Here is a 26,009-nt window from a genome sequence, read left to right as displayed (position 1 = left end):
AGCTAAGCGGTTTCTTTGATAGGAAATACTATTAAATTTAAATCAGATTAACGTTGGTTAATTTAAATACATATATGAAACTTTTAAACATTAAATTACACATTTGATAAAATATACACATTTGTGTGTGATCATCCTATCGTGTCGGTGACAAACACAAGAGCTAGGTTTTGTTACCGTGTGATAAGATGGAGCAGTAATATTATAATCAGTCTCTGACTGCACAAGGTGCTTCGGAAGGTAATGAAGAGGAACTCGAGGAGGCTAGTCTGACTGGAAAACCTCTTTTTGTCACCGATACGTGAGGAAGAAGAGACCAATGCCGCACCCGACTTATATACCACTAAACGTGATTGGGAGTCTTCGTGAACTTTATTTCTCATTGGCAAACCAAGTGTCATGTTTCTTTAGCAATAGTCAGTAGTTTTCTTATCTTCTATGGCACACGTACCCTTTTACTCGTACTTACACAACTTAATATACTTACAAAAATATCGCAAATAAACATTTTTCATGACCATTCCACCGCCAGCACCGCACGTTCGCCACAGCGGGAGTATCGACGCAGTAATGGATGCCGGGGCAGTATAAACTGTCGTTACTGCAGTTTGCCGGCGCGCGGTCGCATTTGATATTTCTCCTGCGGCCCCTTTCATTGCAGTTCCTATATTGAGCAACTTTCCGTGAAACTTGTGTGTTCTAATTAGCTCAAAGCGCACAATTGAATGGAAACTTTGTTACTTTATGTGTTTATTTATGACACACTAACAATGCTGCTAACTTTGTTAGGGCTGGCGGGATTGCAGTTGATCTCGGCGGTGTCAAGTGTGCTTTAAATATAAATTTAGATGAGAATTTAATTAAGACCACAAAAAGGATTATACATGAATGTGGTATTTGTCATATTATATCAAATCAAACGCTACACACTAGGCTAGGCCATTGCCAACTAGCAGCTACGCACTACGCCGCCGGCGCCTTAGCAAATCAGCAATACGACGGAATGTATCGAACGTAAACTGCTGGTGTTCCTTATTTAAATAATAAATAAGTAATCTAATGACAATAGTGAATAATTATGATATTCTGTTTCGCGAGCAAACAACACAAGTTTTCTTATTGATTTTTGTTTGTTTGTTCACACGCGCACACATGCACACACATACACACACACACATATCCTGTCATTATGGCTTGAATAGATTTATTATTGATTATTAAATCACTTAAATTACAATTACATTATTATTATTTTTTTACATGTTTTCAAAAAAAATTTGAAAAGTTTAATGTTTATAGGAAGAGCGGAGTCTCCTGGCATAGACGTTTATTAATGTCTAAAAGGAGGCTTCAACTTCTAGTTGTTAAGAAAATTTGTTAAAGCAATAAACAATTTTAGATTTTTTGAGTATATTTTTTTGTTTGTCATTTAAATTATAGAAAAAAATATTAGTCTGCTACTACGTTTGCACTAAGATGAATTAATCTTTTAGTAAACTGATTTGAAAATATAATTAAGTATGTATTTAGAAAACAAATTTAATCAATTTAAATGAGTTGAAGGGGGATAACGGAATTTTGAGTATAATTTAAGATCTACTTGTGTGGGTGTAGTGGAGATATTAAATGAAATGAAACGAAGGGTACTTCCAAGACAACCTTTAATCTCTCCCAAAATAAACAAGTCAACAGTAGGGCGAACTCTTCGAGTTAATAATTATAAACATTTTTATTAACAAATCGCTTCTCTTACAATATTTAAATAAAATTTAGCTAATAATTCTCCTACATATACAACGATCGAGCGCTATCAGTCGGTTTGTAAATAAATGCATAGTTTTGCGTCAGCCTGGTCCGAGCATTAACAAGTCCACACTTTCAGTGAATTCAGTAAACAAGAATTGTGATCAAGACCACGAATAACTTAGGTATTTTCTCAAAACGAATTCCTTAAAAAGGTGTAAAAATTAAGCTATGTATAGACAATTAAATGTGGGGTTAAGTAAATAACATAATAATATTACATAATATTATAACATGTTTTTTAAATTTCAATATTTAGATAAATGCAATTTTTAAACAAGTATTTTTACACATTTCTTTTGTTAATGATGATGTTAATGCTCGACCGACGCCGCGCTGCGACACTATAGTTGATGATATGATACAACATTCATCAACCTTTTAATGAGATCCTTTTGATCGGTAAACAAAACTGATTTACTCTACTATATTACAAAAACATTTAGAGAAAAATAAACAAGTAATTTAAAATGGTACAAATAATTACCAGTTTAGTATTTTAATCGATCGCCGTATCTATACAAAATATTCAACTATAGAATATAAGTTAAGATATGTGACATTGACATGTAACTTTTAATACGATATGTTGAAATAACTGTGATCGTAAAACATTTGCCCATATGAAAATTTAATTTAAAAATTTATGGGTATTTGCAAAAAAAAAAACAATGGAAGATTATTGTTTTAACAGATTTTTAGATGATTTCAAGACAATTTTCAATTATGAAATAGACTGCTCTGTTACATTTACAACAAGTCGGGAACTCTATACAAAGTCCGCGACGGACGCAACACTCGCCGACACTCGCCTCTCACTCACTCTGTACACCAAATTAAATAATACTTATTTTAAACAGTAACTCCGACTGCGTGTCCACACTGCGGCACATTCCACTAATTTAAATTCATGTTTTATAAATATCTGTCCGCCCAGTCTGAACACGCAAATCACTTTCCAAGCCGACGTTAAAATTCTTAAGAGTAAAGTACAAACTTTATTTACACTTAGTATTAGACTATACAAGTAACGTCGAATCCATTCAATTATATTTATTTAGTCATCTGTTCACATAACTGCGTAAATTTACTATCTAGGGCATCAGTAGACATGTAAAAAAGTGGCAAAGATTCAGTCTCTTATCAGCTAGTATTTACACGGTAGAGAAAACCAAGTAGTCTTCAGAGTAGGAGTGAAGGAAATTATAGCAACTTTCTTCTATTAGACTTTCTTTAAACTGACGAGGAAAAATTGCTACCTAAAGATTTACATAGGACCACCTTCAGACAAATTAACAATACACAGCTCCGCGCGGCGGCGACTCCACCGGTGACGATGGCTGACCACTGATTATTTACATACAATTTATCCAAACAAGTTAATGGATTCAATATTTTCCATTAAAGATTTTACAAACAATATTTTTTAAATATGTATGTACATTCGTTTACTCAAGTTTGCCGACGCAAGATTGAACAACATTTCAAAACCAATATATAAACAGATAGGTAACTAATCCACGGAACGTCACAGAACTATCACGAAAGCTTTAAAAACACATAGTGTGAACCACCACAGTCATGTCTGTCACTGTGCTGCCTGTCACTGTGCTCTGTCACTGCGCTCTGTCACCGTGCTGTCACTGGCCTACACGCAGGACTCGGGGATCCGGTGGTCGAGTAGCTTCTCCTTGATGGCGTCGACGTTGAGGTCGGCGGCGGCGCGCAGCGTGGCGGAGGCGGAGCGTGGGGGCCCGCCCGGGGGGTGTCCCACCGACGACGCGGGGTCCCGCCCGCGCGCGCCCCACGTCCACGACGAGCCGGGGCCGTTGCACGTCTGAAGGAGAAGAGATCATTATGGTCACTGATTAAATTGCACCCTATTCAGGTACCTTATCTTATAATTTAATTTAAGAGCAAGAATATTTGAAATCTTGAAAGTAGGTAATATGTATTAATTGAAATGGGTGAGTCGGGTGTCATACTTTCATCATTGAGCACTCGCATCACGTCTAAATAACGGTAAACAGCGCTCATTATTTCAGAGTGTAAGGTTTCACGTTAATAAAATAAAAAGCAGTCTGTGACGACTGCGGGGCGCGCGATGCGGGGCGCGGGGTGCGGGGGGGAGGGCGTCTCATAATTAAAACCCATTTATACGAAGGCCGCGCTAATGCTGAGCAAACATCGTACCTGCTCGTTAAATTATTCAAAACGTAAAGAGGTGTCTCATTGTTGGGCGCAGGCCGCGGGCACGGGCGGCGCGCGGGGGCGGGAGCGAGTCATGAGATGAAAGAGGTGGGACAATAAATTGATATACTTGAGCCATGGACGCCAATGGACATGAGAATACTAAATTAGATTATTTTTATTCATAAAATAATGTGATACTGTAATTATTAAAATATGTATCCAAAAATATGTAGTAATTTACGCTACTCTCATATAAAAACGCCCTTCCCGCCCCGCCCGACACACGTGACGTCATCAGCCCGCACTGCAGGCAGCGTCCATCACGCCGCCCATCAACACTAATACACATCATTTACACACAATGCTACTTAAATCACCTTATCCCGAATGTGACCATAACAAAAAAACTTTATTCACAAATGTAGGTATTGTTGTGCTGAAATTTATGATACGGAAAGCGAAATTATTACCGCAATTATAATAATCTAAATTACAGACTGTTGTCGGTAACAAAAGTAATCTTTTAAGGGGTTTTGAAACCAAATATTTTATTTGCTCCATAATTATAACATTGTGAGTGTTTTGTGTGTGTTTAGGAACATGCCTCGCGGCGCTAATGAACCCCGGCGCCGCGTCGTGCCACTTGCTCATTGTTTTGTTTACTATCATGGCCACTTTAGCTTGCATTGATATGAAAGGAATGACGTATCAACTTTATAATTTTGTATATCTGGACCTTTGGCAGTTTCCTACTGACGCCATTTTGACTGGCTAGTGTCCATGGAGATAAATTGTTTAGGTGAGAATAGTCCTTAATGCTTAGGTATTGATTTGCTCAATTTTCATTTTGAAAAACAAAGTTATACGCAACTCCCGCCCAAACACTGCTGGATTTTTTGCAGTTCGCTCCACACAGATAGATTTTTAATAAAGCCCGCTCGATAACTCATAGAGACAGTTCAAAACCGTAATTTAGACGTTTGACCCGAGAAAATGAGAGGTTGCGAAGTGTTGGCCAGGACTTATGTCCCCCACAGCTGCAGTTTAGTGGACGCCGCGAGCCTGGAGACACATCATCCGACAACACGAGCCGAAGAATCGCTGGAAATTGGACGCACAAATCATCGGCCCCGCCCCGCCCCGCCGCCCCGCCGCCCGGGCCACGGCGCTTCCAAGGATATTTTTGAAAGTACCTAGTTCAAATTTAATGGGGATTTGAGATAACACGCTTCAATCCGTTACTACGACAACTTTCTCGGACAAAATATTGCCGAGATTAAGGGGTTTAGGCTTTCATATTTCAATAGATTTATCATGAAAGTTTATTGACGGCTGTAAGCTCTCTTTGAGTCGCCATGGCCCTTCAATTGGAGCATCAATAAGAGGCTCTGCAGAGCTTGATTAATATGATAATGACGGCGGCGGCGGCGATCGGAGCCGGAACGATGATGACTAGCGCGGACACGTCCCGCGCTCCCATGAATTATTAATTCCTTCCAATAAAGTTACGGTCATAATTCTGGAAAGTTCCTGATTGCTTTATATTTCATTTGTCTGATTACTCAGCCTCTGTGGAGGTTATCGTCTGTATTGTGTAGCTGCAGCTTACCACAATCTCTTCTTTGTACAATTATTATTATTGTAGGTACATGCTCAGTGAGAAATGCTTTATTGTTTAACACGTTTTGCAGTACAATAATATTATACTATAACTGCAAGATGCACAAATTTTAGTAAGATTGTCCTGATACAACACTGGCTGTCTTTGTAAATTTATAATGAACTTTTATAAAAATATAACGTTTAGTGACTCATCGTTTTAAAGTTGCTGTCGCTTGCTGAAGTTAAGTAATAAGGATGCTGGCCGGCGCAGCGCCCTAGCAGGCCGGGCGGGCGCGATCAACTCTCAACTCGTTTTATACTTTATCGGCTAAAACTTTGAAGACGTTTGAAGACTCCCAGAGTTGGAACTTTTATGTAAATACGCGAAGTCTAACGCTGGATCGAAAGCGGTTTACAATTATTGTAAATGGTTCACAAGATAAGATGTTTGCGATAAACCCCGCGCTTATTGAATTGTGTCTAGACACAAAGCTGTCTGATTGTGTTGAAGATAGGTCTTGTCAGATTTTGCAAAATTAATCTTGTTTGTATAATCCTAGGTTTTTTGCTGTAATCCGTTATGCCAATTAACTGAGTCGAAAATGTAATGCTAAGATTAACGACGTCATAAATTTAATTTTTAAAAGCCTTCGTTAACCACAAGCCACTTATAGTTGCAAAATATTCCACGAGCAGAAAGGCAGTAGCAATTCTAAATTATAAATTGTAAGCACGGCGAGGGCTAGATTAAGTGGTCGCAGTATTTTTCAAGTAGCAGTTAGAATGTTTCTTTAAACGTATCCAGGCGTATAGCGGCGCTGTATACGGGACAACTTAACAGCGTTATTTAGTTCAGCGGCTACATTTGAATCCGGAAAATATGCTTAGTCCTTCCGCCCGTGTACAAATGTGCACAGTTTTCGCGATGATTGTGAAGAAAGGACATCGTTTGATGCTGGAAATATCGGGCAAGCGCGCTTCCACGCATTACGGAAGCTTACTGTTGCTATTTTACAATGAAATAAACACCTACAGCGGAGAAATAAAAGTAAACTCAAAGATAAAGAGAAAGAAGCCACGTATCCCGAGTGGAGAATGTTCGCGGGAGTGTTTAGACAGATGGACGGACATGACGAAATTATAAGGGTTCTTTGGGAAAAAATGCCTGAAGGGTAAGTGAAAAGTAGTTTGTGGAGGATGCGGCGCCCCGAGGGACCGACGACGGGCCGCGGGCTGCGGGGCGCGGGGCGCGGGGCGGGGCGTGCGGGGCGCGGGGCGGGGGAGCGTCATAAAGTATGATGATCCTGTATCTGTGACGGCACATAAAGCGAGGTTATAGAGATCAGCCTCGTAAAGATACGGCGCGGGACGCCCGCCGGACTCGTCGCCGCTCGTTCACATAAAAATAAACGACTGCTAACTTTGAGCAGATAAAATCGCGCTAAGCCGTAAGTTCCTTACGAAGAATGACTTATGAAATTTATGGTGACAACGGACGAGACTGTCCCCGGGGGGACTCACTCGCGACGGAGACAAGTTTTATTATCGGATTTTCCCAAAACGGTCTTTAACGACGGATCGCAGACCAAAACTCAATCAACGATATTTGGCGGACATTTTCCATTGACCACACTCGTGTGTGGGCGTCGATCGGTCTCTAAACGCCCAGATGTGGCAGAAAATCTGTCTGGTAGTTAGATAAGAAACGCTTGCTAAGTTATATTAAACTTACGAGCCCAGAAAGTTTTAGAATGATCAAAGATTTGGCGATTAGATTAGACATGGTGGTATTAGACGTAATTCCCCCATTCTGATGGCAGTTAGTACTACATGTGTGTCTGTGTGTGTGTATGTGTGTGAGGGTCACGCGGCACACATCAGTCTCGGTCTCAGATAGATGGGAGATACACTCGCGGCAGAAAGAATTTAATTAAAAAACTCCGGCTTCGCTGAGTTTAATTGGGCTTTAGACAAAGTTGCTGTTCTGTTTATATTAATTACACACTCGTGTTATTGTCTGTGCGCTGTTCACAGAACAGTGATTAACTTTTATTAGCATTATATTTATGCTGTCATGGAATTAGAACTTAGAATGAACCCTTTCACCTTATCATTTTGGGGTCTTAACATTTGGAACTACGTGAAATGAAATGAAATGAAATCGTTTATTTTTTCGACGTAGAATATTAGAATTACGTTTAGCAGACAAACAGCCAAAGTATATGAACTCGCGTAGTTGTCCATTGTAGTTACTAGCAGCGGCTGGTCAGTGGTCGGACTACCATCGGGGTATACGAATTATCCAGTGCAGACTACTACAGACCACGAAACGGCTAGACTAGGTTTAATATATAAAAATAGACTAGGTATTGTCAACTTGCTGAAAGGTTCATCAATTCAGATATTGAGTATTCAGGTTAGTCAGTTCCTGGCTATATAGGATTTGCCCGACATTAGGAAGAATCATCACTCAAGCAGCCTCATGATGATATTGTCCCCATGCGGATACGGCTACGGTCACTGCTGATTGTTACTCAGTATTTGTTGGTGTCCCTTCCTCCCTTGTGTGGCTATCCCTCCCTATACTACCTAACTAATCTACCTAGAGGTGGAAACTTGTGCAACATAAGTTACCCTTTCATTGTTATCTACATATGAAATTAGCAAATTAGGTAGTTTTCCAGATATTGTAAAATAAATAAATAATTAATCTGGGAGCCAATCTGGGCGGTAAACGTTCGTCCGCATTTGCCACACTTATGGCGTAGGTTATAGGTGATCATGATTATGTTGATGATGATGATGTTGATGTGTGTACTCACTGCGTTGAGCGGCGGCGGCTCGGCGCGGCCCGGCGACGACACGGCCAGGCTCGGGGCGCTTGTCGCCTCACCTGAAACAAACACACACTCGTTAGGATACAGTATTCTTACTATTGTGCCTGAGATCCTGGGGGGTCACTCTATATGACGAAATACTAAGTTTTAAAGCGCTGCTGCGCGAGCCCCGACTTCATCGTGTTGTATTAAACGTGCCGATTACACGAAAGCTCTTGTTCGTTCGTATTTCGTCTGTATAGAGAAACCCTCTAGAAATTTGGTTCTGCAATTTACAGTTATAAACAGCATAAGGGCTAGTACGGGGCTCATTTAAGACGTGACAAAGGTTCTCCGTCGCGCTCGCTCTTGAGGCTGCGCGATGTGAGTGAGCGCGATGCAAATCTTATGTCACGTCTTAAATGCGCCCCGTGCTACTAGCCCATAAAGCAGCTCCAGATACAATAATACCAAGAGATATTCGATTCGATATATAAAAGTCGGTTTAAATCAAACGAACACACATAACGTAGAACTGGGGCAAGATAATTGTTTCAGCATTGAAAATAGAACCTTGGTTTATTTGCAAGGCATGTGCACATATTTCGACATTATGATAAAGCTATTCTATGACTCATGTCCGTTTTATTAAATTATTTTTATTCAATAAGGTCAATTTAAAATTTACCTTAACAGAAAAGTTCGTTGTTTAAAAGTATAAACATATCTAAGAACATTGTTTATATTGCAGATCCGATTTATTTTTATAGTTTATCCCGGAATTTATTTTCCGGGACGTAAATCCCACACGGGCCGGGACTGGGCAAGATTGATGAATGTACACACCGCGGCCGCCGGAGCAGCGATAAATGAACGGGGGGTCGGGAAGTCATTTCATTAGAGACTTGAAAAGTATAACACGTATTAAAAATAACTAGGCATTTAGAAAACTAGAAAAACTGATCAGACCTCCTAGTAAATAAAATATTTTCAATTTCCACTTTCACTTGAAAATAATAATAAAAACTGTAGTAAATATATACTTTATATTTTATTTCAAAGGAATGTTATACGACTTTGTAAAATTGATTTACAAACAACTCTTGGATTCTGTAGTGGTTATACAATACTGCATACCATCTTGAATTATTACGTACCTCATTAGTACCTATAAATGTCTTATGAAACTTCATCGTTAAAACATTATGTTTCCCGAAATAATAGGTTTATTTATAATAATAAAACCTTCAGAGGGAAAACTACTGAAAAATTGTAGCACGGACCGACTTGGAGCACTTCTTACAATTCTATATTGCAACTTCCTTCAAGATTATTTTTAAGCTTGGACGTGTAGCTTTTTAATTTTCTTCGATACGACCACAGAGCGGCGGCGGCGGCGGGGGGATTAGTTCTGAACACGGGGGAGGGGGAGAAATGAAATTGTACCGGAACAAGACTCAAGTATTAGTCCTTTATGTGAGTGAATTGAAGGAGCTAGACTCATTGGGAATCAAGCCTCATTGATGGAAGCGCCCGAGTTGTCGTGAGTTTGTGAGGACGGCTCGGCGTGGGCGGCAGGTGATTTCTGTCTGTGACTGTTTCTTATATGAAATAACAAATAATACTTCGTAGACACACTCTTCGAAAGTAAATAGCGCTCGCTAATAATCGCTCTTAGAAAAGTAAATAGCGTAAAAGTGTATTTATAAAACGATATTTATTTCAGCCTCTACCATTAGTACCTACCAACGTTTTTTAATTAACGTGTACAGTTTACTGAAGTGAATACTGCAAGAATGATGTAGCTCCGCTGCAGTGAAGCGAGCAAGACGACGAAGCCGCAAGTCTCGGGCGGTCCGTCCGTCCGGCGCCGGACCGGACTGCCCATAAATAACCGTCCGGATTCCGGCCACATGTACCGGAATCCGCTGAGATTTATCCGGAGAAAAAACCTGATTAATGGTCACATTCAAAGACGGCGCGAGGCGGACACAAGAAATAATTAATTGGCTCGCGAGGCGCGGCCGGCTTATTCAAATTGCCTTCATTACCGACGACTTGCAGTGCGCAGTTAAACGCCGCCATTCACGTTATTAATCAAAAGTTCGCCGCTACGGCGCTGTGTATCTTTGCTTTGCGCTCTTAAATAATTAGTACGTAGAGGGTAAATAAACAGTCGCCGTGCACCCAAAAATGAATAGTTTATCAACGGCGCGAGTCGGAGTTGGGACTGAACACACAGACATACACTTAAATTGGGTTTAGAAATAAGTCTTTTAGCAGAATGCACTGGAGCTGGGACTTGGCTCGCGGCGGCGGCGGCGGCGGCGGCATTGTGGCGCTCCGACTGAAGCCTTAGAAGTGTCACATACATATTTTGGTCGACAATGCGTTACAAGTGAGTAGGTATGTCTTCCTTTGTGGCGGAGGACGTGTTGTGTGAGCGGGGAGGGCGGGGCGGGGCGGGGGAGGGCTCGTGAATAGCTGCCATCTGCTTGCTCCTGCGACTGCTACAGAAATCTTCCGGCACTCGAGGGAAGAAGTGATACATGTCGCCGAAATTAAATCTTATATGCACCTACACTACAGCATTTCATGTATAATTGCACATAAAATGGCATTCCTACACACCGGGAAAGTCATTCAAAATGATTCCCATTACAGTAACACCAGCCTTATAAAACTTAGACAAAACTAAACGCGAACTTAGCCAAGAACAATAGCAAGTATAACAATTTGCAGCGGGGGAGGGATTAGCGGCCCCGGCCGGGCACTGAACCGGCTCCCGAGTTGCGACTAAATAACACACGATACTTGCTCAACTATCTCGGCAAGAGACGACTTCGGACGGAGTTGTCGAGAGCAGTGAGCAGTCTCAGTGTCAAACGTATGTAATGTTTTATGTACTCAAAACTACAATGTTAGCATAATATTCGATCCACCCATATGAATAACACATAAGCCCTACATTAAGTGCAAAAAAATAAATAAATTATTAATAATATATAGGTATATATATATAAAAGATAAAATATATATATTATAAGCTTCCACATTGAGTAGTGAGTAGTTAAAAGATGAAGATAAAAAACAACCAAACTCTCACAATATATTGATCTCTCAAAAAGGCACGGACATAAAGTCTGTGGAGTGATAATAAAATCTTAAAAAAAAAAAAAAAAAAAGCCCTACATTAACTGACCCAATGTATTTGTTAATACATATATTAACAATTTATAAGGGTCTACCCAAAACCTCAAGTGCTGCAAAAATTATAATGATGTTTTTGAGTCCATATTTGATGCTATTGCAGCACATCTAGCGCTCGAGACCAGCTCAGCAGCAGTACCCGGAGCGTGAGCACTGCCTGCAACAACTTTACACCGAATTCGGCGAACCTTCGGCTTTACAGTTTAATCCTCGCAGTCCCCGCTCTGTTTACAGATTTATTCCGTTGCTTGTAATTTAAAGTGCTTCTTGTACTGTTTGTTGTAATTTAAGTTAACCGAAATATTGTTGTGTTCCGCGGTTGAATCTGTAATGTATCTTAGTTGATTATGTAAATGATTTCTGCTTTCCTCTTTTCTTGTAGCATAAACATCTTAAATCAACTAAAATTTAGTAAAGATTGGGGAAAATTTAAAAATTACTGGATAATTAGATGAACTCCAGTGGTTTTAGGAATACTCAAACGTGTATTTGATAATGAAAGTATTATTTTCAAAATTATATTATAAAAACAGAGTTACACATTTCACAATGATACAAAGCTTCGTAGCTGGTCCTAGCACCGTCGTAGCACCTGCGTAGCAACCTCGTAGCATTCGTAGCATGCGAATTGTGGTCTTTTTCCTTTTACCGACAAAAAATACTAGCGTTTCCTGATAGATAGATAGATTTATTTATGATGATTCTACACAAAAACCCCCCTACTCATAGTCCTCCTGTGCTCGCACAATTTAATAAGTGTAGTTCAATTTGTTTGTTCCCGTCGGCTGTTCAAAGGCTTTTCAATATATTTTTTATAATATTAGCTTGGGTTCGGCTCGCACCGTGGCGGCGCCGGTTCCTTTATGCATTTCCTTCATAAATTAAATTTTAATATCGAGCCGTTGAACCTTCAATAACTCGCTGCGGTTAAATGAAAATGGCTTTTCGAACGATTAAAATTCAAATTCTAGCTGTGGCGCCATCTTGTGCCGTAACAGCCCCGTGAATAAATATAAATATCAATGAATGTGAATTATATTAATATCTACCTACATCATTGATTGAAGATATTATGTGAATCAAATACCTAAACTCCTGTTTAAAAATTCTAGCATCAATCTCTCATCAAATAAGTGAGTTATTGTAGCAACAGCTCTCCTTGCCTAGCTTCTAACCGCTGAATTATTACTTATTAACGTCACCGAAGTACCCGCGAAGCTGAGAGCTAATAGTGAACTGTAAACTGTAGAGTAGTTCCGTAAACTCGGCGTGTTAGTATTTAGCCCGGGACCTATATTGATACACAGCTGTACCGATTCCTAGAGCTGGAGGGTTACTCTTTAATGACGAAAAACGAACGAACAAGAGCTGTCGTGCAATCGGCACGTTTCATACAACGAGATACAGTCGTGGATCGCGCCGCAGCGCTCCTAAACTTCGTTTTTCGTTGTATAGAGTGACCCCCCTGGAGTCTGGATATCTGGCGCGAGCAGACGCACGGAATGTGTCACTCGCGCTGCGAATTTCTCATTTATGACATATTTGACACCCTGCAAGTTCGATGCGAGCTACAGGAATCGAGGAAGCTTTGATGTTCTCAATAAAACATGCATTTTGGTTTTCAAATTGCACTATAACTTCCTATTTGGTTATTAGTGTTAACATTTGTGTTTCATTTAGTGCTCTGTAAAGATGTAAGCTAAATAGTTGGCATCCAATGTGGATATTCGTACAAAACAATATAATGTTTTGATGATTTGAAACTGTTATGCAAACTAATCCAAATATACCAATTTTCTAAAAAAAAAGATTGTTAAATTAGCACCGTAGTTAAAACCACCGCCCACGAATTAACCCCATCCGAGGCGAGCGATCAAATCCGAGCCAACCTCACACGAACTAACCCGATCTTATCTCGTCTAAATCTTGCTGGAGGTGTCCCGTGCCCGCTGGCCTGTCATTTGTGAGCGTTTCCACTTGACACTGGAGCGGCGACACTGCCCTGTGTTTTACCTCCTCAGAGCAATCTTAGGCTCTCCGCACACTCGACAGGCTAGCAGTTAATCATTAACTCTCTGTTAAAGTTTTGTTGCTTTATGTAGAAACTTATAGGGATACGGTTGAAGAGTATTTACTCTTACGCTTGAAGAGTATTTTTAGGATTGAGAGATAATGTAATCTCATCCTATTTCTATCTACTTTACACCGGCTTAGGTTGAGCTTTACTCTTACTTACTTACTATCTTGCTGGCCAAGTAAGTATATATAAACACTCACACCCTGTACTAATGTACTCCCTTGCGGGGTAGGCAGAGGTGCATTGATGCACCCACTTTTCGTCAGTTTTTATGTTAGTCCCAATGTAAAAGGAGGCGGGCCTATTGCCATTTCACGGGCACATCCAAGACCCGAGAACAAATATATGTGTTTAAACAAATATCTGTCCCAGCCGGGAAACGAACCCGGGACCTTCGGCTCAGTAGTCAGGGCCACTACGTGCCATAACCATTCAGTCATTTACGCCAAGTAAGTTTTGAGGAAAAACGTTACCCAACACCTAATAACCTATATCAGATTCTGTTTTTCACTCTTTTCCCTGGTTACGTTATTGATGCATATGTTATTGATCTTATAACAACAAAAATATATTTTCATTTTATTAGGCGCGGCTTGTACGAAGCGGACACCGGCGGCGGCGGGTATCAGCCTCACGACGCTTAACGCTCACGTAAAATATTTTTATCGTGCGTTTTTCGTAACGAACCTTTTGTCTGGGCGCTTTATAGGCAACGGGGGGTGAGGGGGGGACGAGTTATGATGGCCATAATTCGGCCTTTATAATACATAATAATATGAGCCGACCGCTCGCCCATTCAGCTGATTTACACCGCGTTTTAATTGTCAACACGACCGTTTTATAAGTTTAAAAACGCCACCGAATCAGTCGTAAAGCCGGAATTATTGCTTCCATTCGATCCGCACGCGGCTAAAGCGATCGCGTGTACTTTATAATGGGTTAATTAGTACTCGCTTAGTTTCGTTATTTAAATTTAATTGTTATGTTTTTTTATGATTTAGCAGCGGTAGGGATTATTACGAAACTTATAAGATTATTTTGTCTTTTTAAAATTCAGCATGCAAATTCTCACAGTAGATTATGTAAGTGCAGGTGGGTCCTGCCCAGCTGCCCTGCTAATGTAGTTGCCTAAATAAATACAACATCCTATGTGCAGAGGGTGCAGGGTGGAGTGTAAGTAAAGTTGTACTCCTCAGTCGAGTTTACGCGAAAAAGAACGAAAACGAATCGTTTGTTAAACGATGCTTGAAACTTGGTAGCGGCCGCACCCTCGCGCAATACTTCTTTTTATACGTAATTCCAAATGTGTTAATGCTATTTAGTCAGCTTGTATGATATTGAATGATATATGGTGGTTCAAAGGATTTTTTTTGTAATACATACCTACTTAATGATAAAATAGTTTATTTTTTTCTAATGGCTCGCAATATTGCTTTCTAGTTTTTAACAACACAAAACTACTTTATTGATCAGATAAATGTGTGTATGCAGTACAGATTAAATTTTACTTTGAATAGATTCAATTTCATAAGATAATAAAATGTAAGAAAAACTATAATGACCTTCGTACAATTACTTAGTGATATTTATTTATCCTATACCGTGAATGATCTAACACGGGTCGAGCAAGAACGTGCGGAGTCGCCGACGAGCGAGGTCCAGTAGATTAGCTTTATCGGAAAGAAAGGCGTGGGTCCAAGAATAGCCCCTCGCTCACAAATAGAGTGATTAGTTGCCAGAATTACCACCCAATTTCTTAGCATTGTGTGTCCGTGATTGGATCAGCAGATAGCGGCGCAATCTGGGAACCACTTACTGAGTGCTCGTGGCTAAAGGGGAAATAGTAGGAAAATATATTTCTGGCCATGAATGTTTGACAAAAATATCATGTAGGTAAAGTAAGAAAATGGAACATTAAAAAAACTACAGGAGTATCGTAGCTTCCATTTTAATTGGATTATTGCGATATCGTGTTGGTTCGTATTGGTTTCGGTGTATTCTTTACATTAATATGTGTTTTTTTTTTTTTTTTTTTTTTTTTTTATTATTGTATAAAAGAGTTTCGTGTGAATATCACTTTAGTTTTCCACCAACCAAGGGTTGGCTGGAAGAAATTGCTTCTTGGCAATAAGCCCGCCTTTGTGTACTTCTTACTTTTTCTGTCTTCATGTTTTTGTCTTTGTTTTGTGTATACAATAAAGTGTCTATAAATAAATATATAAATAAATAAATAATAAAATCTAGGGTCTGAATATTTATCGAAGTGAAACAATGATGCCTACTCAGAAATTATTTTGAGTATTTTTTACTGATTCACCTTATTTTGATTCCAAGAAACGACCTACGTAAAGGAAATACTTAATTAATCCTTATTACAATAACGAAAATAGATTGACGAGAAATGAATTGATATGAGTCGGACGGCGTAGCGGTTAGTGACTATTGTGCTGAATGTCCCAGGTTCTTTTCAGAGCTCAAGTCCAATGTGCCTGAGATATTGAAATAAGATTATCTAATAACATTAAAATTAGAAGAGTTTGTCAATGGGAAATCCGTAATTAGTAGGTATTTTGAACCGACTTAAAAAAAGGAAGAGGTTCAGTGAGAAACAAAACTTCTATTTCACTTAAGCGACCGCAGGCGCGACAGCCATAGAGGGCTACCAATACACAGTTACACATTTTTCACGTAATCCTATTTTCATACACTCAATTGTTGAAACTCAGTCCAGCAGCAAACACAGCATGTGGACACAGTTGAAGGCGAGTTCAGTAATCTGCAGAGAACACAGAGCGTGGCTGAAGTGGACAGATGTTCTTAATTCTGAAGCGTTTGTATTCAGGCCTGCTCTGTGCTCGTCGTTTTGCACCTCCCCGCCGTCGCCGTCGCCTCCGCATGGAAATGACAGCTGAACCGAACGCTTTTTAATTCGACCGATTCTGAGAATAGGAGCCTTTTGGAAGCGGCTATCCGTTTTGCAGATCACCCGTTTCAATACAACAGTTTCTCAGAACCACCGGATATTAAAATAACTTTTCCACATTAAACCTCATCAGGCTCATCTAATGACTATACCTAACTATACAAAGTGTGTTGTATCTTTTTAAGAAACGGGCGTTTTATTATAGGAAACGTATGTTTCATCCCGATTTTAATTTGAATACTGAGTTTTGGGAAAGGATATTTCGGAAAAACGGATAACCCGATCCGAAAGGAATAGGGCCGCGGCTGGAGGCAGCAGCAGCAGCTCTGCCACATTCGGCGCTATTCTTTCCTTTTGTTCCTCCCCTCGCTGGTTAGTTAGCCCTCCGCCGCCGCTTCTTTGTATTGTAGCAACAAAACACTGCGAATTAGTCACGCGCCGCGTCATTGGACCAGCTCACTCGCTGCTCCCAGCGTGTGCTGCGCAGTCACACATGAGAGCTAATTTAAAGTTGTATACTCAAGTTTTTCTGATATACGGAAGTACTCGTAAAATATTCGAAATGTGGAACCGATTTCTAGGAAACGTACAACGTGAAGCTTTTAATTAAAGTTCAGAGACAGGGTGTTTTAATATTATTTTTTAATAAATAACAAATAATTAATTATTGATCAATGTCACGGTTCGGATTTGAAACCATAATCATACCACATCACCGTGTGAGAAGAGAGGGCTATTGTTACCTGACTGAGCTACACCACTCCAGTGCTAATGCTGAATTATCTATGATAATAAGTAGAGAGTATGACTCGCGTACGAGCCAGTCATACCTGTGTTAACCCAAATGGTAGTTTATGAGTTCCATTATTATAGAGTTTAAAGTCGCAGTTGTGAAGCAATCAACGGATGCACAATTGTGTCTGTAGACGTTGTTGTATCAATTTAACTTTTCCACTTTAGTCGCGGGATCATTTGCATATTTATATGGACGTGAGTGGGGGTGGGGCGCGGCGGGCGGCGGGGGAGACGTGTTCAGATTCGCGGCAGATTTAGACACTCAGTAATTACTATTGGGATTTAGCGTAATTGATTGAAGTCTAATGTTTAAAATATTGTTTACCATTTCATTAATATGATTCATAGAGATATAGGAATATAGGATAGGATTCAGTTTTGTGAACGGTTTTCCTCTAAACATAGTAGTTAAACGGTGTATCAGATCGCAGAGAACGCATTACCTGCGTTGTTTCCTGAAACCGGCGCATATTGTCACCTTCTAGAACGAACTTTGACTTTACGTCGCGGTGGTTAATAACCGTTTCTAGGGCCGAAAGCCCCGGGTGAGATTTCATATGTAGGTAATACTGTAGGTATATTCCATTGTGGATTAATTCTAATCGAAAACGTATTTTTGCATGCAATGAAACAACTTTCATAAATAAATGACAAATAATTATTAAATTTTCATCAACATAATAATAATAATATTCAGCAATACATAATAATGATCCAAGTCCACTTTAGCGAGGCCTTGTCCTGTGTGTCGGAGCTACGGTTTAATCGAACTTGGCTAATCAACGCGACACGGCCCGGCGGCCGCTTCCGGTTCCGGCACACATCATTCATTGCAAACTAATATAATCACATTTTTAATAATATAAAGTAACACTATACTTTAAAATAAGGTTAAGGGATAATAAATATAGTTTCCAACGGATGGTGCACCGTTTTTCATAATATGTATATTAAAGCTACTGTTCTTGTAGTTTACACGTGACATAACAAATAAAAAGAATTTACAAAGAAAAAAATTTATACTTTAACCTAAAGATGCATTGCGTAGCGATTGATAGCAATAAAGGTCTCTACAAACAGTCGTCCAGCGCGGCGTCGCACCGGAACTCTCCGGATCAAAGCGACACGGACACGCCGGACCGGATCGGATGCGTAGTGTTTAATTAAAAGCGACGCGAGCCCCGACCCCCCGCCCCCCGCCCCGCCGTGTTGTCCACACTACACCCTGTATTATTCCATTCTGAATCTAGCCTCGCTGAAAACATTGTTTAGATTTGCTTGTTAAATAAACGCCTAGTGCAAAGTTTGGTGCTGCACTGATTTTTAGATTGTTCCGTATAGCGTGTAGCAATGAAATATAAATACGGTACGAATGTATTCTTTGCTACAGATTGTTTTGTCGGAGTTTATTCTCGTCTATCTTAGTGCATCTGATTACCTACAATGAAGAATAGTCGCGAGCTAGCGCGCGGGTTTACTGAGACTTGCCACGTCACTCTGCGCTCCTGGTATTTTCATTACACGAAGCGCGGATTTACGAAGAAAAAACAGAGTTCAACTTGAAGATAGGTATATTATTAGAAAAAACACAGTTATATGTAACTTGCAGATACATAAGTAGCATAACCAAAATGGTGCTTGCTCAGTTTTTAATCTAGCCATTTAGAATAATATCTGAATATGTTAACAAACCTAAACTATATTATTAATCCCAAAACTTGGCAATTACAGTTACACTCTCAAATCCCTAAAACAAATTACAAACAATGGTTTGAATCAGAATAATGCATCATGCATGTGCTTTACGCCGAAGTCTCATAACACGTTAACTGCTAAACTTAGCTATGATAATTCATCCCAGTTTACAGTCTCACCTCATACCGCCAGGCGAGTATGTTTTAGCAGCGACGTGCCTACACGCTCGCTTATAATCACTGTAATGAGTGGGATTATGATTTACTATGCTAACTGTGTTAGTGCTAATTCGCAGTTGCGCGCGGGAAGGTGTTGTTATTGTCTGAATGCGGTTGCTTTATGCACATTCGTGCTAATGAAGTACCATTTTATTCAACTTGTAGATAATTTAATAGTTCAACGACTGAAAGTTTCACGGTAAACTCATTGATACTTGTTGAAATCATATTATGTATTATGGCAAGACTAATTTAGATAGCTCATGACCCTTTTCATTGGATACAGCCTACTTTCTATTGAAAATTTAAGGCGAAGTTTTCGGGAACAGCTAGTGTATAAAAAATGAAGAGGAATACTCACAATAATTATTAGGAATAAGATCCGGCTCCTTGTCATCATGCTCCTGCGGCTTCTCCTGCCGGGGGGCGGGGGGCGCGGGGGGCGGCTTGCCGCGCGGGGGGCGCCGCCGCCGCCGCGCGCGCGCCGCCAGCGCCAGGCACAGCAGCAGCGCCGCCGCCGCGCCCGCCGCCGCGCCCGTCACGCCCATGCCGTACGGCGCTTCGGACGCTGCAACAAATTAGTACTAATTAATAAATGATTTATTTCACGGTATCTGTCCCCCCTTCATCCTATCTATTTATCGGACCTTTGCCCAGCAGTGGGACACTACACAGGCTACATAAAAAAACAATCTGTCCCCGAGTGATGTATAGATAGATGGAGAGCAGTCGTGGCGTAATGCATAAGGCATGGTTCTTACATTCAAGAGGCCGTCGGTTCAAATCCCGGAATGTGCCGTTACGGTGAAGAAAAACATCGTGAGGAAACCTGAACCTGCACAATACGTATAGATTTAGCACATGTAGATTTTATGAACCCGCAGTGGACCAGTGTGATGGGAAATGGTCCAACCTTATTAAGGAAGTTTAGACCTTTGGGATATGCACAAAAGCTTCATTCGAGAAAGCCAGATGCAGGTACTTAAACCTCAGACATGTAAGCTACATAAAATTTGCAGGCATCACGATATGAACGGCACATTTCAACCCACAGCTAAATATTTTTTCTCTAAATCGTTATTTACTTTTTCTTACGTATTTTAAAAATAAAGAAAACATTTTTCGCTTTATGAAAGAGAAATTTAATTCTGGGAATTATAAGGCCCCAGTATTTTTTACTCTCTTCTAAAGTATAAACTGAGTGAATCGAGAAAACAACATTCTACTCTTTAGAAATAATAAATTAAAGATACTTATTTAAAATATTCCATTACAGAATAGTCTCAATTCTCAGTATCAAGATCACATCACGCTGAAACGAATGACGTAAGCAGAAAAAGAAAATGGAATCGACATAAAAAGCAGCCGTTCAATAGTACTAAAATTAAAAGAACAAGGTTCAACTCGTTAGGAAGTAAAAGCGTAAAATCGAATCCAGATCGGAAGTGGGAAGAAGTCGTCGGCGAAATTAGCATTTCGTACAAAAACTCAGAGTCGACGATCGTTACGTTAATCGCTTAATTGAATGTAGCGGGAGCGACGAGCGGAGCGGGGCGGAGCGGAGCGGGGGGCGGGGCGGGGGCCTCCGAGGAATCTAACTCTTTAGCAATATCTACTTACTGATACCTTTTTCTTTCAAATGCCTTTTTCTCTCGAATATTTGATCATCCTGCGAAATTGGAATGCCATTCCGTTTTCATTATTTTCTTTAGAACTTTGCAGGTAGAAGTATCATACTATTTCTGAAGACAATAAAGGAAACTGTACATAGCGTTTGACGCCACCAACGTGGTGGACCTACTACGACGCGACGACCCTTCATGGGTTCGGTGGTAGTTGGATGTGGAAAGTCAAGGTCTCTTTGAGGACAATTCCAGGCTGATGACGATGATGACAGTTAAGTTTGCATTCACTCTGCCTGACTGTCCGCCCTGCGTGAATACCCGCCCTGCCTGACTACCGTCGCCGTATCGCCGTGGCCACTACGCTTGCCAAACTAATTACCGCAGACCAAATTAAAATTAATATTGTCCCCGACTCTCTCTGCGCGCAACGACTCTAACAAGAAGCCCCAGTTGAAAAACCACTTACTGAAATTCAGTTCTATTTCTGACTCGTTTGGTGTTTCTCCACTCCGGCGTGGCCAAAGCATAGTTGAGGTTCTTTTGACGAGCGTTCTTTCTTTTTATTGTCACACGAATTCCTTTGAGCGCGCCGTCGTGTGTTCCGCGTTTTACCTACGATTTGCTCCTGTTTGTAGTTCCCATATAGGTTTACGGAAACGGTCGCTCAGATCAAAGTGTTAAAGTTTTGTGGCACGTTCAAAGATAAAGCTGAATGGGGGAAGTTGGGCCATTCTGCACGAGTTCGGTAAACAATGGCGGCCGTGACCGCAGCGCGTGACGTCACACGGGCAATTAGCGTTCGCCGCGAGCTTCTGGAGCGTTCGGTGGCGCGCGCGGCCCGCGACATGCGGCGCGGCGGCGGCGCGGCGGCTGACACGCGGCGTCGCGGTGCAGCGCGGCGGGAGACGGGGCTGTGACTTATGATGACGTATAACTAGTTTCCTGCTTGTTGTGCTTATTGCTTTGCTTCAAATGTTTGCATGATGAACCGATCCAATTTTTAGGGCGATTTATTTAACTTAGATTTGCAACGGCCATTTCTTAACACGTTTACTTACGTGTTCTAAACTAATTTAGGTTTGTTCGGGTCAGAAACACGCGATATCCGTTACTGCTAGATAGCCGGTAGTTTGCCAACAGTGGTAACGAATGTGCCCAAATATGCCTAAATACTTATAATTTTGTAGTTAGTGAAATTTTAAAATGTTTTAAAAAACTGATCAAACAAAACACTTCAAAAATAAAACTAAAGCAAACACCTGGCCTACCAGCATAATGCACAGCAACAATTTTAATTAAAAAGTTAAAATAAACTGCCACTTGCATATCACGTCGAACACATTCTGCCGAGTTAATTTTCGAATTGTCAGGAGAAATTGGACGTCAGGGCCCCACCCCCGGGCCGGCGGAGGAAAAAAAAAACTATTTAATTCACGTGTGACGCGACGCGTAATTACCGACGAGCCGTTGGAGCGCGACGTGACGTCATCACGGAGACGGCGTGCAACGTGCCGCGAACATCACATCCACTGCTCCAGCAAAAACTTCCCTTACATCGTAGACGGTCGGGCCTTAATTAAGAAGGGTGATTAGTTTATTTCAGAGCGGCGATGTAATGAAAGTAGCCAAGTATTTAATAGGAACATCAGCGTCATCAGTCTGTGTTCGTCTTGTGCTGGACATAGGCTTCTTCCGAGAGTTGTGGGAAAACTCGTTCGTCGACCTTCTTCGCCCAGTCTTCAACCTGTCCAAGATCGTCTAATCATTAATTTGCGATGGTCCTTAGTCCTTACGAATGTTTCTATGAACATTTGTTATAATTATTTGTGTGTGTTTTTCAATACTAGCCAAAACTAAACAGCGCAATCAACAAATTTACAATACATAGTTAATTGACTGCGGTCAAAACCCAAAAAGTCCGTCGATAAATGCAAGCTCGCTGCAACACGACAGCACAACCGGCAGCAGTATGTCATAATTATTAGCTATCACAACAAAGCCAGCAAATATGAACCGTTAATGCAAACCGAATGATTGAAAGGATTTACGTAAACATTCATACGAGCATCCGCATATCTGTACGGGAGCAACCCGGACGGATTAAATAGTCGCGAGTGTGGCGGCGGGCGCGGGCAACAGTGGCCCTCCGCACCCGGCCGGGTTGCCGCGGTGTGTCAAGCAGAGATGGGTAGTAAAGCGGTATATTTGTTATTTCAATAATTAATCAACGGGAGAGCACACGCCGTGTTTGCGGAGAGCGCCGTGTTTGAATTATTAGTTCGATTGTGGAAACACTGCGTTTTAGCTTCGTTTTGTTTCGGCCGGTTTGTTTGCCTACCGGTTCGACGATTAAAAAATCGAATCTCAAATCAATCTCGATTTTCTACGCCAAAAACGGGAGTGCACAAGTACTATAGCTAGTACATTATAAGCATAACTTTACTATACACTATGTGGACTTTAATGCATAAGTCGAAATTTAGCTATTATACCTACATACGAGGAATAACGTTATAAATTAACACACTACGTAAGCACTAAAACCTGAACTTAATTAATGCAGTCATTAAATGAGTGTTTTACGAAGACCAAGAGCCATAAATGACAAAAGTTTATGCACTATGATTTACATAAAACTTAGAAGTTATTTACGACCATTGTAAGTAACTATGTACTTTACTTACATGTAAAATTTGATGGAGACATAATTTATGTTATTATATTATTATTTATTTATTTTACTACTTTTTTTCTCTCTCTGCCCCTTTCGCACACCTTACGTTCCCGTAGCACTCATACTCATAAGTACCGTTCCTCACACATCTTACATTATGTATGCATTTACAGAATATAATAATGTCACTGTAAGACCCGGCAGTGATGATGGCGATGGTGGTACCTCATCGGGTGTCGTCAAATATTAATGTAATCCCCGAGGGGTGGGTCCGGGCGGTGACGAGAACCTTTCCATGAATACAACCTCGTGTAACCACACAACTAATCGATGCAAACTAGTTTCCGAACTACACCTTTTTTAAATGAAATATTAATTAGCTTTTAGTAAACAATTTTATTAAAAGGTGTAACACTTCCCAGTACTGACCGAGTTAACCCTGTGACGGCTGGTCCCGCGGGCCTCACTTCATTATCGAACACAAACAGTCCACGCAATGTTTCCTAATCAAGTCACCGGCACCGGAGGGTTAACCGCCCTGATCGAATTTTAAATTGTAGGCGATTACAAATTATGTTGTTGAAAAATATTTACTTATGAAACAAGCCTTTGATACCCGATACTGCTTTTTAATTTTATTCAAAAGGGGAAAATGTAAAGCTGTATTTTTTACAAAGTTATGGTATTTTATTTCCGGTTCGATATTTAATTATTTAAATTACAGTGTCATTGAGGGTACCTGAAACTTATATTTTTTTATAGACATGGGTATTTATAGTAGTGTTACTGTATAGAATCCAGCCTTGTAAAAAGTGCAATGAAATAATAATATCATTAACATATACAGACAAATACATCAGCAAAATGTACGACACCTCACCTTTTCGATCAGGGGTAATGAATGGCTGCGATTTGACTCGGAAATCTAACACTTGGTATTGCGTATTCAGAGCAGTGAAATTGAACAGCGGCCTACATGAATTATTGAGAAGGTTTTCGCTGTACATTGCTGGGTTATTTCCACCGGAGATGGCTGCAGGTGAGGCCGCGCCGCGATGGACCGGGAAATGGAATACGATGTTTAGTTTCAGCGGAACCTTCTGTTTGTATCGGTTTCTATGTACTGTACAGCAACAAACGTATACATTGAGAGACATACACATAAACGTAAAACGAAATCTCACTTTCTATCGTCGTATGAGAAAGTTGAACCTTAGGAATTACACATAATCTACTCCGCCTATCTAACCGAAGATAAACTTGTTAGTACATTTTATCACTTTTGTTTTTGTTTGTGTTCAAATAAAGAATACATGTCGAATATCTACCATCTATCTAAAGATATTATTTTTGCGAAAAAAACACAAACCAAAGAAAGTGTTAAAATTCCCCACACATATAACCTTGACCTGGAACATATCTATCATTGACTCAACCGGCTAGAGCAGTCCCCCCCCCCCCCCGCCCCTCCAGTGAAATATAGCCGCAATCAAATAAATAACCGTAATACATCCCAGATTGTTTCCGAAGATACATCCACTTAGGTTCCTACGGGCTGTTTATTACGGAGGTTATAAGCTCGAGTGACCATAAATGTTAAGATACAAGAGTGTTTTGTTCACATTCTTGCACAGTTGCGCCGCCCGGGGGTAAATGATGATTTGTTTTGCTTTACGTTGCTGGGATAGCACTGAAAACTTAGATAACTTAACCAAACATACGAGGGCGGGTCAATAAGTCCGTGACTTTTTGAACAAAATACTGGTTTTTGGATATTTTTTTTTATTTATTTTTCAACGTAGTCTCCTTTGAGCTCTATACACTTTGTGCAAAGTTTCTGCAATTTTTTTATCCCTTCCAAAAAATGAGGTTTCTCGAGGTCATCAAAATACCCACCTTGGCCTTCTTTGGCGCCGATTCACCCCGAGAAACCCACCGTTTAGACTGATTTTTGGTCTCTGGTGTGTTGTGGTGGATCCACGTTTCATCCACGGATACAAAACGGCGCAAAAACTCGTCCGAATTTCGGTTTAACAACGCCAAACACTCCTCTGCGAAGTTGTCATTCGATTGCGTTTGTGAGCAAACGCGGCAGCCATCTTGCGGAAAGCTTTTTCATACCCAAGTGATCATTCAAAATTGAAACCAGTGAGCCACGTGATATCCCTGTGGCTTCCACTATCCCTTTCACTTTCAATCTCCGATCGGCCAACACCATGTCGTGAATTTTTTCAATCATTTCAGGTGTAGAGACCTCAACTGGGTGCCATGGACGTCCGGCATCTTCCGTACTTGTACGGCCACAACGGAATTCAGTAAACCACTTTTAACCATAGATATTGATGGTGCAGAGTCCCCATAATCTTTATCAAGCTTAG

The 26,009-nt window shown here is 40.5% G+C and overlaps 1 protein-coding gene across 1 annotated transcript in view; it reads right to left on the bottom strand.

Annotated features, from left to right (window-relative positions):
• Positions 1-1,644: 1,644 nt before the first annotated feature.
• Positions 1,645-26,009, bottom strand: part of LOC105384795 (neural cell adhesion molecule 1-A) — a 258,015-nt gene continuing 233,650 nt past the window's right edge. Inside the window, exons 15-17 of the mRNA XM_048630715.1 lie at positions 19,694-19,900; positions 8,421-8,491; positions 1,645-3,640 (exon numbers count right to left, since the gene is read on the bottom strand). Coding sequence (XP_048486672.1) covers positions 3,452-3,640; positions 8,421-8,491; positions 19,694-19,900 — 467 coding nt within the window. The 3' untranslated portion in view covers positions 1,645-3,451. The remainder of the gene's footprint in view (positions 3,641-8,420; positions 8,492-19,693; positions 19,901-26,009) is intronic.

Source organism: Plutella xylostella, chromosome 4, assembly GCF_932276165.1.
Source record: "Plutella xylostella chromosome 4, ilPluXylo3.1, whole genome shotgun sequence".
Classification (NCBI taxonomy): domain Eukaryota; kingdom Metazoa; phylum Arthropoda; class Insecta; order Lepidoptera; family Plutellidae; genus Plutella; species Plutella xylostella.
The sequence above is the reverse complement of the archived record's forward strand: the minus strand, read 5'-3'. Positions and strand labels throughout refer to the sequence as shown.